This window comes from Polypterus senegalus, chromosome 10 (assembly GCF_016835505.1).
Source record: "Polypterus senegalus isolate Bchr_013 chromosome 10, ASM1683550v1, whole genome shotgun sequence".
NCBI classification, from domain to species: domain Eukaryota; kingdom Metazoa; phylum Chordata; class Cladistia; order Polypteriformes; family Polypteridae; genus Polypterus; species Polypterus senegalus.
In genome coordinates, this window is record NC_053163.1 from 133,456,530 (window position 1) to 133,471,029 (window position 14,500).

Here is a 14,500-nt window from a genome sequence, read left to right on the forward strand (position 1 = left end):
TTTCTTTTTTAGTTAAGCTCAGAGCAAAACCACCAAAATTGAGTAACTTGGAAAGGCAGAGCAGGAAGAGAATAATGTATAGAAAGTACCTGAGGACAGAAAATGAGGAACAGGGGGAACGGCTAAGAAATAAGGGACTAAGAAATAAGGGAAGCACAAAATGGTATTGAATGACGAGATGCAGAAAATATTGGTGGCCAAGAAAGGCCTGTGAGTAGTGAGTCAGAATAGACAGCAAATGCATTGTTACGAGTGAGGTCAAGATGATAAGAAATGATTATATAAACTGACTTTTTGGCTTGTTCGGGGCTCAGCTCAGTTTCACCTAATTGGGTTGAGTCTGCATTATTGTTTATTGCAATAAAATTAAATACTCTGTTTGCCTATCCTCCGACTCCTAGAGCCTTCATTCAAAGTGTGTATTTTTCTCTTCAACAAGACCAGGCCATATGCCTGTCTGAATATGGCTGCCTAGGTGTGCTCCGCATGTTGGTGGTGAGGGGGAGTAAGCAAATTTATAGGTTTTCTGTCCAACCCTTACAGCCAATAGGGCGTCATGGTACTTAAATCAGGGCAGCAGTAGCTCAGTCGGTAGAGCGGGTGGTCCAGCAATCGGAGGGTCGCAGGTTCGATCCTGGCTCCCGGCATGAGAATGCAGCTGTTGTGTCCTTGGGCAAGACACTTAACCTACCTTGCCTGCTGGTGGTGGTCGGAAGGATTGGTGGCGCCAGTGTTCGGCAGCCTCACTTCTGTCAGTGTGCCCCAGGGCAGCTGTGGCTACATAGTAGCTTATCATCACCAGCGTATGAATGTGTGTGTGAATGGGTGAATGACTGTTGTGTTGAAGAACCCCCCTAGGCGCTATATCAAATACAGGCCATTTACCATTTAAAGGCTTCTGATACAAGCCAATTCCAAACAGCCACACTTCAGACCAATGGGGCACAGAATACCTTCACACCTGCCACCCCCTAAAACCATTTGTTAAGGTGAAGCTTGCCAGCTGGGCAGACTGGCTTTCCTGTTGGGGTTGATTGAGAGAGCCCAGCAGATAAACACTGGCCAAATTTGTTTGAGGCACTTCCCCTGTCGTAAAATTCACTATCCTGACTTAGTCCTTTGGTAAACATGAATGCTTCTCACTAATGAAATAATAATATTACATTGCTTTGCCTAAGTTACATATAAAGACATACAAAATATTTATTTATCAACTTGTAGGCAAAAGTCCACACCACAATAGTAACTTTTAATGTTTTTTGATGGCAGACATTTATTGAAGTCCATTTTAGGATGAGGCTCTTATAATTTTAGGCTTGAATGCCAGTACGGTGTCATCATCTGTAGAAATTTTAAATCAATTCCCACCTCCGGTGATGTCTCCTGTTATAATATGGTGAGCTGCAGCAAAGCCAGTGAATCCCAGTTCCCCCGTTACTACAGATATTTTATGTGGCCCATCGGTTCAATTATTCAACAAGCCATCCAGGGTATTGATGTGGGATGAAACAACTAGTCATGAAATCACGGCAATCCACTAAATACAAAGAAGGTTCAAACCAAAAGCAAGGAGTTACGAAAATGAAAGAATCCAATCAAAGACAAAAAGAGCAAATTCTCGACGCCTGAACGCAGACAGACTGCTGGAGAGATGGTGGAGGTGATGGATGGGACAGCCAACAAAGGCACGGGGTAAGCATTTGAAGAAAGAAAAAAAAAAAAAAACAGATATTTCCTTTCATACCTGAAGCCATTACACAAATATACCCATCGCCACTGGGTAGTTCGGCTAGTCGTATATATTGCTTTATATGTGTTGCATCGATCCATCCTCAAACTCACTTATCTCAATCACGTGTTTGAGGTCCACCGATGACTCTAAAATGGCCCGTATGTGTGAGCGTGCCAACAGGTGGACCAGTGTGAGCAATACTTCTGCCACAATCTGCCATGATTTCGCCCTCATCCCTGAATTGGATTGAGTGGCTTTGACGGCAGGACAAACATTATAGTATTTAACAATTCAAGGTTGTGGGGTCGCTGGAGCCAAACCTAGCAGCTCTGGAGAAGATGCCATTTTAGAGCCCACTCCTACTTACCTGGGGCAATTTAGAATTGCTTATTAACCTAACCTACACATCTTTGAGGACATTGGGGGAACATCAACATAGACACGGGGACAATGTGCAGACTTCTTACACAGATAATGACAAGGCATGGAATTTAAACAGTGCCAGTTGGGATTGTGACTACAGTCAGTGTCACTACTGGTACCATGAGGTGATACCTGGACCCTACAGAGATTGCACAGGTAGTCCAACTTCTCCAGGATGGCACATCAATACATGTCATTGCTAGAAGGTTTGCTGTGTCTCCCTGCACAGTCTCGAGGGCATGGAGGAGATTCCAGGAGACAAGCAGTTACTCTAGGAGAGCTGGAGAGGGCCATAGAAGGCCCATAACCCATCAGCAGGACCAGTATCTGCTCCTTTGGGCAAGGAGGAACAGGATGAGCACTGCCAGAGCCCTACAAAATGACCTCCAGCAGGCCACTGGTGTGAATGTCTCTGACCAAACAACCAGAAAGACTTCATGAGGGTGACCCAAGGGCCCCATGTCCTCTAATGGGCCCTGAGCTCACTGCCCAGCAGCATGCAGCTCGATTGGCATTCGCCATAGAATACCAGAATTGGCAGATGCACCACTGGTGCCCTGTGCTTTTTACAGATGAGAGAAGGTTCACCCTGAGCATGTGACAGAAGTGAAAGGGTCTGGAGAAGCCATGGAGAACATTATGCTGCCTGTAACATCATTCAGCATGAGCAGTTTGGTGGTGGATTAATGATTGTCTGGGGAGGCATATCCATGGAGGGTCACACAGACCGCTACAGGCTTGACAAAGGCACCTTGGCTGCCATTAGATATCAGGATGAAATCCTTGGACCCATTGTCAGACCCTATGCTGGTACAGTGGCTCCTGGTGCACGACAATTCCTGGCCTCATGTGGTGAGAGTATGCAGGCAGTTCCTGGAGGATGAAGGAATTGATACCATTGACTGTCCACCACACTTTCCTGACCTAAATCCAATAGAACACATCTAGGACATTATGTTTTGGTCCATCCAATGCCACCATGTTGCACCTCAGACTGTCCAGGAGCTCAGTGATGTCCTGGTCCAGATCTGGGAGGAGATCCCCCACAACACCATCTGTCATCTCATTAGAAGCATGGACCAATTGCTGCGTACAATTTTGAGTTGCTGCAATTAAATTTTGGCAAAATGGACTAGCCTGCCACATAATTTTTTCACTCTGATTTTTGGGGTGTCTTTGAATTCAGGGCTCTGTAGGTTGATCATTTTCATTTCCATCAAACAATGTGGCATCCTTTCGTTCCTAACACATTACCCAGTCTATATCAGTATAGATATCCAGGAGGATTTCTTTTTATATATATATATATATATATATATATATATATATATATATATATATATATATATGGTGCTTAAAGGTAGGCATTAACTGTTAAGACTTGACCTTTGACGAGCATTATACAGTTTCGGTTACAAATCCAGACTACGAATCCCAAAAGACAAGGGGGCGGCGTAGCATGTAAGTGACGTCACAAGTGCGTACTTTGAGCGCGACGTGTGTTCTACGGGTCGTGAGTGAGGTCGGACAGTCTCACGCCGGGTTCGAGAGGATGGCTGCATTTACGTTGCTAAGGGAAGTCAACGTTTTAACCAGGCTTGGTGCTCGTATTGGGTACGTCTGCAGAATTCAGACCCGGGACTACGCAAAAAAGCCAGGTGAGTTAAAATCATCGTGATTCCAACCGAACACTTGGGTCGGCTTTGCCTCTGCCGGACTCGTAGCGTAAGTAAGGGACTAAACAACCGATCGGTTTGGAAATCTCTAGACTTCAGAACACCATTGCAAACAGAGGTGTTGGAGCGGGTGACGTAGCTGCCATAAGGATTTTAAAGTTTTCACGTTGCTTTGTCTGTTTATCTCTCAACATCCATCTTTTTTCCCCTCTCTCTCTGGTCTTAAGCGAATAAACCAGGAGCCGACGAGCAGACTCCGTCGAGTAAGCCATACGCGCAGTTTTGTGCACCGTAGTTAGCTTCTAGCAAGTGCTTAGACACTACGTCGGATTTCGGGTCCTACCAGAACCAACCACGTTTATATCCACTGTGCCTCCAGCCTGGACGCTTCAGTGACTTGTCAGTTTGCTGCCAGTCAGTCTCCATTTTAGCTAATGTACTTTTACTGTGAGCACCTTTGCATACAAAGAGTACAGTTCGGTTATGTGGCCACATTCTTAAGTCTTGGCAGCACTGAGGTGGTCGTCCTGGTGGAATCTTCATTTAGAGCTGCCCCTTCCTTATCCCTTCTTTAGCCTCCTGTCAGTGGCCGCAATCTTATGTTTTAATTTTGTCATTTTCATTTCGTTAAGAAAAACAAGGTGGCACAGAGAACAAAAAACAACCGGGTAAGTATCGGGCTTTAGTTGTGGAGTTTTGTGTGTATGTTCGTTAGTGTTTTTTTTTCCCCTGTAAGTAGGTAGTGTATTAGGTGACATCCCCATCCAAACTTTTGATTTTGCTCCATTAACATGTTTGTAATCAGTCATTCCACAGCTTTCTAAAGTATTAGAACAAGGCAGTGTAAAATGATTTCTGTTGGGATTAAATTAACGTTGCTTTCGTTGGTCTACTGTTGCCTTGTTCAGTTCTGTTGGGGAGCTGCTGCTGGATAATCTGAATGCTGCGACCCTGACTCGTCATACAGGATTACCGTGTCGTGCGTCCTTCAGAGCCGGATTTGTACGAATATTTGAGTCACTTAGGCGATCAATGGGATTAGAATGTGTGTCAGGCCAGAGGAACACTTTTGGTGACGTTGTGTTATACGGGCGGTGCTTTGAAATTGGATTTTCTGTTAAGTTATTAGCCGTTGAGAATGAGGTAAGGCCTTGCTTATTTGTGCCACAAATGGTAAATCTTGCTGCTTGACCATACCTTTACAGACGTGGGTGCCATTCCTACTCACCTCTTTATTTCTCGCAGGAGTTACTCATTCCCTTTGTGTCCGTTTGAAATTTCTTACTCTTCCCAAAGATGTAAACTGACTGCTCCTTGAGTGGGACACTGTGGTGGACTTGTGTGCCATCCTGTGTGTGTTTGTGCCTGTTGCTGCTGGGGGATATACACTGTGATTCTCCTTAGTCCTGTAATGGAAAAAATACAGGTACGGCTTTAGCGTTACATTCATTTAGAGCAAATCTTAGCATACTGCGTTTCTCTTTAGTGGTAGGCGGCATGATGTAGTCGTTGGGGCTTTGGACTTCAAACCCCAAGATTCTGGGTTGATGTCCTAGAACTGAAACAGCCTGCCTGTGCTGCAATTGGAAGAATCACAAAAACGTCACCCATTTGTATCTCTCAAATGCTTTAAGTTACACTAGATAAAAGCATCAGACAAATAATAAATAATAATGATGATTATGGAACACTTTTCTTAGTATGTTCTTTCACAGAATTCTTCACAGAAATATAAATATTGTTGTACTCAATTCAATTCTGGGACACTGAGACTTGACCAGGGATTTCAGGCCGGAGGTAAATTTCACCTTCTCAGTGGGTAACTTTGCTTAAAAAAAGCCGGAAAGATCTCAACTTGTTCCTAAAGAAGGTATTGTATTCTGTCAAACTTTTTTTTTTTATCTTTGTCCTCTATGAGAAAGTTTTCTTAGCCATCACTACAAAGCAGCCTCACCGTGTGCTGGTCCTGATACAAGGACCTTGTGGTTCAGCCACCCCAAGTATCTGTGTGGTCATTATGGTCTGGTGGGTGTGCAATGCTGGAACGCCAGTGATCAGTTTCTTGTTCCAGATATGAAGCTCTGGCAGTGTGTGTCTCTCTTGTGGAAAGGAGGTGCTGTAGTTCTTGAAAGAGTGGCAGTCTTAATCTCCAGCGTATGGTTTTATATGTTAACCAGTCTTAAGCAGCACTCACTTTAAGTGTTTGTGACTGTTGTGTCACTCCCTGTGAGAAACGGCAGGCTGTGTGGCCTGGTAAATTTATTTTGAAATTGTAGAACATGAGGCCACCACAAACCCACTGAGTGACTCTGTCCAGGTCACCTTTCCAAATCCACGACCCCCCACCACCCAAACCTCTAATAGCCTCCCAGACACCAAAGCTGCTTTTTGTTCAGATGGTGAGCACATTGTCAAAGGAAAAACAATACCGTTTGGTGTCCAATACACTTTTTTGTTTTAGAAACTTGTTTTTGATAAAATCCAGCCACTAAATATGAACACAATAATAACAATGGGTTGTTAGAGTCTGATTTCATTTAGTTCATTAAAATATATCTAAAAATACTTTTTAACAACCACACTTAATTTAAAAAGTGTACTAAACAGTAAAAGATAAGTTTCTCATACATCACTTGTAAAATAAAAAAAATGTGGGCGCTTTTGCTAAGATTTTATCGATTGATGAAAAGCGCCCACATTTTTATTTTACAAGTGATGTATGAGAAACTTTTACTGTTTAGTACACTTTGTAACTTAATATAAGTGTGGTATTTTATATATATATATATATATATATATATATATATATATATATATATATATATATATATATATATATATTGTTAGTCTTGGTTTTGTTTTAGTATAATTTTGTAATCAATATTTTAACTTTTCTTTAATATTTCTATCTGGTTACTGGCGCCATCTATTGGTGAAATCTTTAACTACTCTTCATATGAAGATTTAATTTCATAATTAACATGGATTAATTGATTAGGTAGTGAAACTGATTGATTCCTGTATTGTCATTGGAAGTGAGCAAATTTCAAGTCATTTGGTCAATAGGAAGTGGGTCAAATATCGATTACAAGATTTGTACCAGACAACATTAAGGTGAAGTTAAAAGAAGTGTGGTAATAATAAAATGAAATAGATGTGTCCTGTAGAGGCTTTTATATTTAATGTTACTTGTGTGCAGGTTTTTCATTTTATTTATTTATTTTTTCTTTTAACTTGCCCCACAAACCAGTTCCTACTTCAGAAGAAAAAAACAGGAAACGTAAGTTTAACACATGATATGAACAAAACTGTCTTCATAGCCCTGGGTCTTTTGGTCACATTACTAAAGTCAGCCAGTGTTCCCTTACTTTGCCGTGTAGCTTGTTTCATGATGTGCGTCATTTCTGAGCAAATGTCTCCACCATTCTGTACAAACAGGAATGTGTCCAACAAGCTTGTATTTATTTATTGTAGCGTGTTCATTTTTATGTTCTTTGCTAAATCCTTACTAGTTGTTGTAATGTTTTAAAAACTGTATTTGTCCACAGTATGTCGCACCAATTAAATGCTTCCCTTTAGATTTGTTACCCTGCTGTGGAACTTTGTGCCACTGCGCTACGTCCAAGCTGTTTTCTTGACCGTGGAAAGACATCTGAGATGCTGGAATGGCCGAGCACAAACGATGAATTTATAATGCCCAGAAGAGAGTGGGTGGCCGGCTGGCCGAGTTCTCCAGGACTCTGACTGTGTCTGATTATAACTGACCGCCGACTCCCTGGAGTTTTCTATTTTTGAGGGATGCTGATGACTGGAATTTTTGTTTCCCTCTCTTTGTGCCTACCTGTGAACTTGTCACAGCGCTCGTCGTCTGCATTGCATGAGGAGCACTACACTAAAAAAAGAATCCTCATACTGTATGTACTGGTCTTGAAACGCAAAAAGTTGATCATAAAATCAGACCCCGACTTATACGCCCATTCAAAAATGCGACACTTCAATTTTTTATTTCTTTATTTTTTTACATCTTCTTGCCTCCTCCAATCTCACATCAGTTTCCCAGGCGCGTCAAATTTTGTTGCAGCAGTGCAGTTACCAATTTCTTTCTCTCCTTCAACACCGTTTAATTTAAAACCAGCTTCATATTTTCTTCTGATTGAACGCTCCATTGTGGATAAGAGATGCTCTTATGATAAAGGTGTATGAGCGTGTGAGATGCACACTTCGGAATAGTTTGGGTATTACCGTGTGGTCACGTAGGCACAATACATAGGGATTAAAAAAAAAAAGTCTGTGTGCTCCGCGGTTCCTCTCTCAGGTGGGTGTTGGCAGATCGTAATCTCTTGGACCAATAGCATGAGTTTTCTGCATTCAACTTATACGACCGTCATTATAAAATACCGGAAATTCTACGTTAAAATCAAGTCCAGACTTATCTGCAAGTATATACGGTAGTTGTTTTTTGACATTTCTACATGATGCCAAGAAATCACTTTCTTAACCAAGTAGATTAAAGAAGAGTTCTGTTATTCCACATCTGGAGCTTAACATCAGCAAATGAGTGATGCTCTTTTTTTTTTTTCCCCATTGCACACTCACTCTTGTGCCAGAAATTTGACTTTGGTAAGACCCCCATTCTTAACTGGACCATGTACAGTAAATGTAATATCTGCAGCTCACTCCTGATTAAAGGATTCTCGGGGTTGTTATTGCCAATGTTGAAAAAAAAAATACAGCAAATACCCACCCTATGTGTTTGTATGATTTTGTTTTACCTTTAAATTAATTACATTAATCTGGATGAACAAGTCCTCTTCTAGAAGCCATTAGAAGTGACATAACACGATACCAGTATAATTACTGGTGTAAAAACAAGCCATTCTGTTTGCCCATGGAATAGAATAGGAACAGGTATGTATTAAACTCTATCCTACATCCTACTATAATGTACTTCAGTGTGTTAGATACAACAACAACAACATTTATTTATTTATATAGCACATTTTCATACAAACAGTAGCTCAAAGTGCTTTACATATTAAAGAATAAAAAAATGAAAGACACAATTATAAAACAAAATAAATCAACATTAACATCGAATAAGAGTAAGGTTCAATGGCCAGGGGGGACAGAAAAACAAAAACTCCAGACGGCTGGAGAAAAAAATAAAATCTGTAGGGATTCCAGGCCATGAGACCGCCCAGTCCCCTCTGGGCAATCTAGGCAAGATAGTCCGTTGTCTGCATGTTGCACACGATACCTGGACAATATCTAATGCTGCCTAGTCAAGGTGAAAAGCTAAATCTGTGTAAATGGTTTCTGACATTGTCTCTGTTACAGTATCTCGTTTCAGGCAAGGGACCTCTTAAAGTTCATCAACACTGGCATGTTTAACTGAGATTTGATACTCAGTATGGTAGTCATACAATGAAAGAACAACCTTGGGTCTCTGAGCCACTGCCATAGTGAACAGGCCCCTTGTATTCTCTAAAGTGTTTTTGCGAAGCTTTATGATCCTTCACAAGTCCCCAGAGATGCTGATGAAGTTTAATTGCAAAATTTGGTGCCCAGCCCTTTTTTTCTCCCCCCAATCTGAGAATATTTCTCATCAAAGAAGCTAAAAATCGAAGATGAATGTGCTGTGGTATGCTCTTTTCCTGGGGATAAGGTGTGCTGATGCATCTCAAACAAGCACGAGTTGGCAGTTTGTGAGTACTGTAGGTGCTGCATGTTGCTGGTGAAATTAGGCTTACTTCTTCTAACTGATTTGATTTAAACTTGGCAGTAGAGGATGGGGATTGTGGATTTTGTTACATAATTTTAATAAATGCAATAAAAGAGAGAAAAAAAAGAATTTGATGCTCATGTAGATATCTGGGGTTCTGCCTTCATTCCATCAATGTAAAAGCCCCTTGTTAAAATATATTTAACAGTAAGTCTGTTTTGAAATAAAACCTGCAATCATTATGTTTAACGTAAATGCAAGATTGAAATTACATTTTCTAATAATTAGTTAAACTGTTAAAAATGTAAAGTTACTCATCTAGAGTATATAAAATAAGCAGATTTCTTTCCTTCGGACAGTTGGGTGTATTTATCATTAATGTTTGTGATGTCCCATCTATTGTCATCTGTTGAGAACCCAATACCAAATAGCATATAAGTGAGACAAAACACAAACTGACATTACAATTTAAAGGAATTTAAATAAAAAAAAGTATGGGGGAAATTAGTACTATCTCTGTTCCTTTTTAATCTCATTTGAGTCCATTAGATATCTTGGTGACATTCCCCAATTAATGTTGCAGAATGAGAGCAGGAATAAATCACGTAAATAAATGTCCAGTTCCATTAACGACTGTAAAGAGGGCATGCTGGCCTCCTAAGAAGCAAGTTTAATTCGCTGCTTCCTTCTGTGTGACAGGCAGTGGGCTCCAATGGGATTAACACTTTCTCGATCAGTCATTTTGTTATTTAGCATTTCTTTTATCAGGTTATATGCCATCAGTTGGAATACAAAATGCACTGCGTTTTATCAATCCATGTGAGTAATGTCGCAGGTATTGTGGACTGCAGTTGTGTTCTGTTGAATTTCAGTTAGTTGAAGCGTCTGCACTTCGATTTTAGCACTAGAGCAACAGGCCGTGATTTGTCTTCAGTTGGGCTAGTTAGTTTATATGTCTCGGCCCTTTCTTATGTGATTATTATTTACTTGTTCTTTCTGATTCTGACAACAATAAGTATGTTAGTAATATTAATTGGAAGTTAACATAATAACTTGGGATTTTTGTAATAGGTTAAAAGGTTGGCAAAAACTGTATACTGCTTACTTGAAATGTTTGATAAAACTTTAGCATTCAGTGGTGAGACGTGGTGCTAGTCTGAGCAAATGATTTGGCTCAAAGTAAAAACCTCGGACAGCCCACTTGAGCCCTTCACACAGAACTGACAAAGGTCACATCATGGCTCCTGATTGATTTTTATGACCCTTCCCCTCCCTGAGACATAAAAAGTGACAGGTAAGAGAAGGTCATTTTTGTAGGTGTCCCCTATAAAAGCCACGTTTCTTTTAGCCTTAGGTCTTTATATATAATGTCTGTATTGGCAGTCTCATTGTGTTCTTTCTGCATGCGGTTCTGATGAGCGCAACCATTCATTCCCTTCTAAAGTCTAGAATTTCTTTTTCATTTTTCTGCCTTGTGAGGATAGCAACAAAATCAAAAGGGAAAGGTGGTGCAAAAGACTCTATGAAGGGACCTGAGGTGTGCAAGGACCCCGTCAAGCTAACCTCTCACGCTGTGGGTGTCAACATCTTGAAGGACGGACAGGACCCAGTGCTGAAGGCTTCAGAGGAGTACCCACAGTGGTGAGTCCCTATTCCTCATAAACCTGGCCACAATTCGCAAATTAAAGCACGGCTTTAGTATTGTTGAATATTGGATTTTGTTCTTTTTAATATGGTAACAGTCTTTGTTTGCTCTCACAAGTGACCTAAATGGAGGTTAACAGAACAACCACTGGCATGCAAAAACAAAAGCTTTAAAACTTGGAGGATCTGTCCATTCTGATGTGACAAGTCTCTCGGTTTACTAAAGCATGTCTTCTGCATTTTCAATATATATTTATTATGAGAAAAACAAGTTGTCCTGTGCCACATTTTCAGTGGCAAAAATTCACTCAGACTATCATGGGTAGAGGGCTTGTATAAAGACAATGCATATGAGAGATGGCTACAGAGGTGATAGCGAGGCCTGAATTCAGTTTCTAATCGGGTTTTATAAGGAATGAGGTGAACATCACAGGCTACCTGATTTATCTAACCATGTGCACATACCACATGATGTCTCCATCCATCCATCTTTCTAATCCACTAGTCCAGGGCAGATTCAGCTTTTTAGTAACTGAAATACAAACCGTACTCAAAATCAATAATAACAAATCCAAACATCATTTTATCAGTGCCATATGAATTAGTAAGTACAGGATGTGGTTATTCAGGATATTTCATTCATACCATCTTGTCTACAAAAGACGTTTTTAAAGCTGCTTCTTCAGACTCGGGGTTGACAGACTGGCCTCTACTGTGTTGAGATTTATATTTGTATTAGTACATGCAGGGAATATTAGCTGCTCAATAACCCTCTCTTTCTTTTATTATTTTATTTTCTCCCTTTCCTTGGCTACTACTTTCAACATCTCACGAGGACCTCCCAGACACTAAAAGGCAGTTGAGAAATGTAACCCCGGTAAGGGTGTCCTGGGTCTACTCCAGGTCTTCTCTCTGTGGGCCTCGCCTCATGTGCCTCTTGAGTGACGCGCCTGTGCTGGCTACATTCAAGTTTTGTGTGTCGTAAGCTGCTTATTGTTTTAACATCTGCCCCTTTTTATTTTTTATATTTCCACTTTAAAGCTTCCCTTTTGTTGTAGACTTCTCTACTGAAGGTCAGTTATCAACAGGAAAAAAAGGTGTAGTGTCATTTTTTTTTTCCATGGTACCTCGCATAAATCATCAGAATTTATTTATTTATAATGGTTGATTCATCCAGAATTAGACATGAAACGTGACTGGCAATAACTGTAACTTAGTTGTAAGTGAAGACTGCATCCCAGTCAAACATCTGCCACATGTACTTGCACCGTATTTGTTACATTTTAGTTGTGGAATTTATGGACACTCCTTTACCTTTAGAACCTCAACAACACCTCGGGTTGGTGGTTTGATTATTTAATGTTTGGCCATGAAGTACAGTTTGCTGTTTTAGCAGCCCCACTAACTGTGTGTCTCTGTGACTTTCCTCTGTTGTGAAGGCGAGATATACCAGTAATGGCGCACCGCACGTTACACTTGACTTGGTCATTCCTAGTTTTCAGCCTCTTTCTCTGTCTCTGTTTAGCATTCGTTTGCTCAGAGGTTGATGCGCTTACTGCTTCCTGAGCAGCTCTTCTTTTCTTCACCATAACGGCCTGCTTCTTTTCTTCTTTCGTCAGCATCTTTTTGCGTTAAAACTGATGAAGTCAGTGCTCGTGTTGCAATTACTTAGTACATTTTCTTTAATTTTTCACTTAAGCTGGCACTGAAATCTTCAATCTGCCTCAAGAATGATTTAAGATATGAAGAGGTAGAGGAAGTGACAGCGAAGGTGGTAGGGATGAGAACGGCGCCCGTACACATGTGCCACACAGCCGCCCTGCTGGCAAGAGTTGATTCTGCAATGAAATAAAATAAAAAGAGGAATAACCTTGGAGGTCAATCATCACCCCGAATGCGGACAGTAGACGTCACATAGTGTATGTGTACCAAATTTCAGGTCCGTAGTTCCAACGGTGTGTGAGCTACAGGTGATTTAAAATCCTGGACAGACAGACAAACAGCCACGGTAGCGTATTATATAAGAAGATTGTATCTTTTATTTGGTCTGTCTTGTGTAATTTTGAAATTAAAATACCGAATGGCCCATTTTGTCATCCTTCCACAGATTACAAAGAGAGCCATTTGGCTTGAAACATTTCCCCTTTCTTTTACTTGCTACGACTGTAGCCTGCACTTTTTGTTCACCCCACCCGTCTCTCTGGGAATTTTCCTCCCACTTATTAGAGCTGATTGAAGGCCCTAAATTGTGTCCTGTGAGTTAATGTGAGATTAGTGCCATGTCCAACGTTGGCAGTGTTGCTGGGGTAGGCACTGGCTACCTGTGAGCCTGAACTAGAAGAACAGATTAGGGATTTAGAAATGGATATACAGACAAATGGTCAATTGTAGCCCCGTCTTAAATTCAGCAGCTCTGTTTCCATATTTCAGCCTTGCATGAAATTTTTAATATCCTGTGACCCATCTTAGTGTAATTTCTAACGTATTTAATATGATGTGTCCTGCTGTAAAATGGACATTTGTCAGTAAACTTTTATGATTTTCTTTCATATGTGAGCTGTCATGTCGGTAACTGCCATTGTTAGCTTCTCAAGGAGGCTTGGTGATGTTGACTATTATCGAAATACAACTTCAAGTGAGTTGGGTGAACACTCGAGCTGAAGGAGGTTTGCCAGTTTACGTGTGCTCTTTAATTTTGTTTTAGCCCCTGCTTAATGTACCTAGTGGTGCCCGCCTCTATATATTGTGCATTCTACTTGTAGTGCCCTGTGTTTTGCCAACGAACACTCAATGGTTTCATTCTCTCTCTCTCGAACAGGCTTTTCCAGTTGGATTTGGGCCCCCCAAAAAAACTGTCAGAACTGGACCCCCAAAGTATACAATACTGGAGGCATGTTAGGAAACAAAACCTCTGGCGGGCTAACAAACTTAGTAAAGGCAAACGTCTATAGTGGACACTGGAGCGAGGACAGCCTTACGGCACACTGCGGCAAAAATGTAACTCCAGGATGTGGAGAAGAGCAGCGGAGTGACGACTGGTGTGGAGTGCTGCCTGGAGTCCTTGGATCTCCCCATTATGATAGTAAAGGTGTCTGGTACTCCTTCTGTAGATGGACCAACTGGCTAAAGTAAATGACAAACCATTGTCCCCTTGCTTGAATCATCGAGGAGGTGAACTCCCTCTTTGTGTGCGCTGACGAAGTCTGCCTTGTGTTAATATAGCAATTAAATTAGTTTGAAATGCTGTTGGCGTGCTTATCCGTTTTTGAAGCGTTTACTTAAAGGAGGTGTGAGATCCAGCCG

General features: G+C 41.0%; 1 protein-coding gene across 1 annotated transcript; it reads left to right on the plus strand.

The window, feature by feature from the left end:
- The first annotated feature begins 3,633 nt into the window (after positions 1–3,633).
- mrpl54 (mitochondrial ribosomal protein L54) lies at positions 3,634–14,441 on the plus strand. The gene is made up of 3 exons (XM_039766723.1): positions 3,634–3,813; positions 11,038–11,194; positions 14,016–14,441. The coding sequence occupies exons 1-3, from the start codon at positions 3,708–3,710 to the stop codon at positions 14,146–14,148; spliced, it is 396 nt and encodes a 131-aa protein (XP_039622657.1). The 5' UTR covers positions 3,634–3,707; the 3' UTR covers positions 14,149–14,441.
- Positions 14,442–14,500: the final 59 nt, after the last annotated feature.

Bases quoted from the DNA above. Each gene is read 5' to 3' on its own strand.
- mrpl54 (XM_039766723.1), top strand. From the start codon at position 3,708: ATGGCTGCATTTACGTTGCTAAGGGAAGTCAACGTTTTAACCAGGCTT. The intron at 3,814-11,037 runs GTGAGTTAAAAT...TTGTGAGGATAG, and splicing joins GGACTACGCAAAAAAGCCAG to CAACAAAATCAAAAGGGAAA. The intron at 11,195-14,015 runs GTGAGTCCCTAT...TCTCTCGAACAG, and splicing joins TCAGAGGAGTACCCACAGTG to GCTTTTCCAGTTGGATTTGG.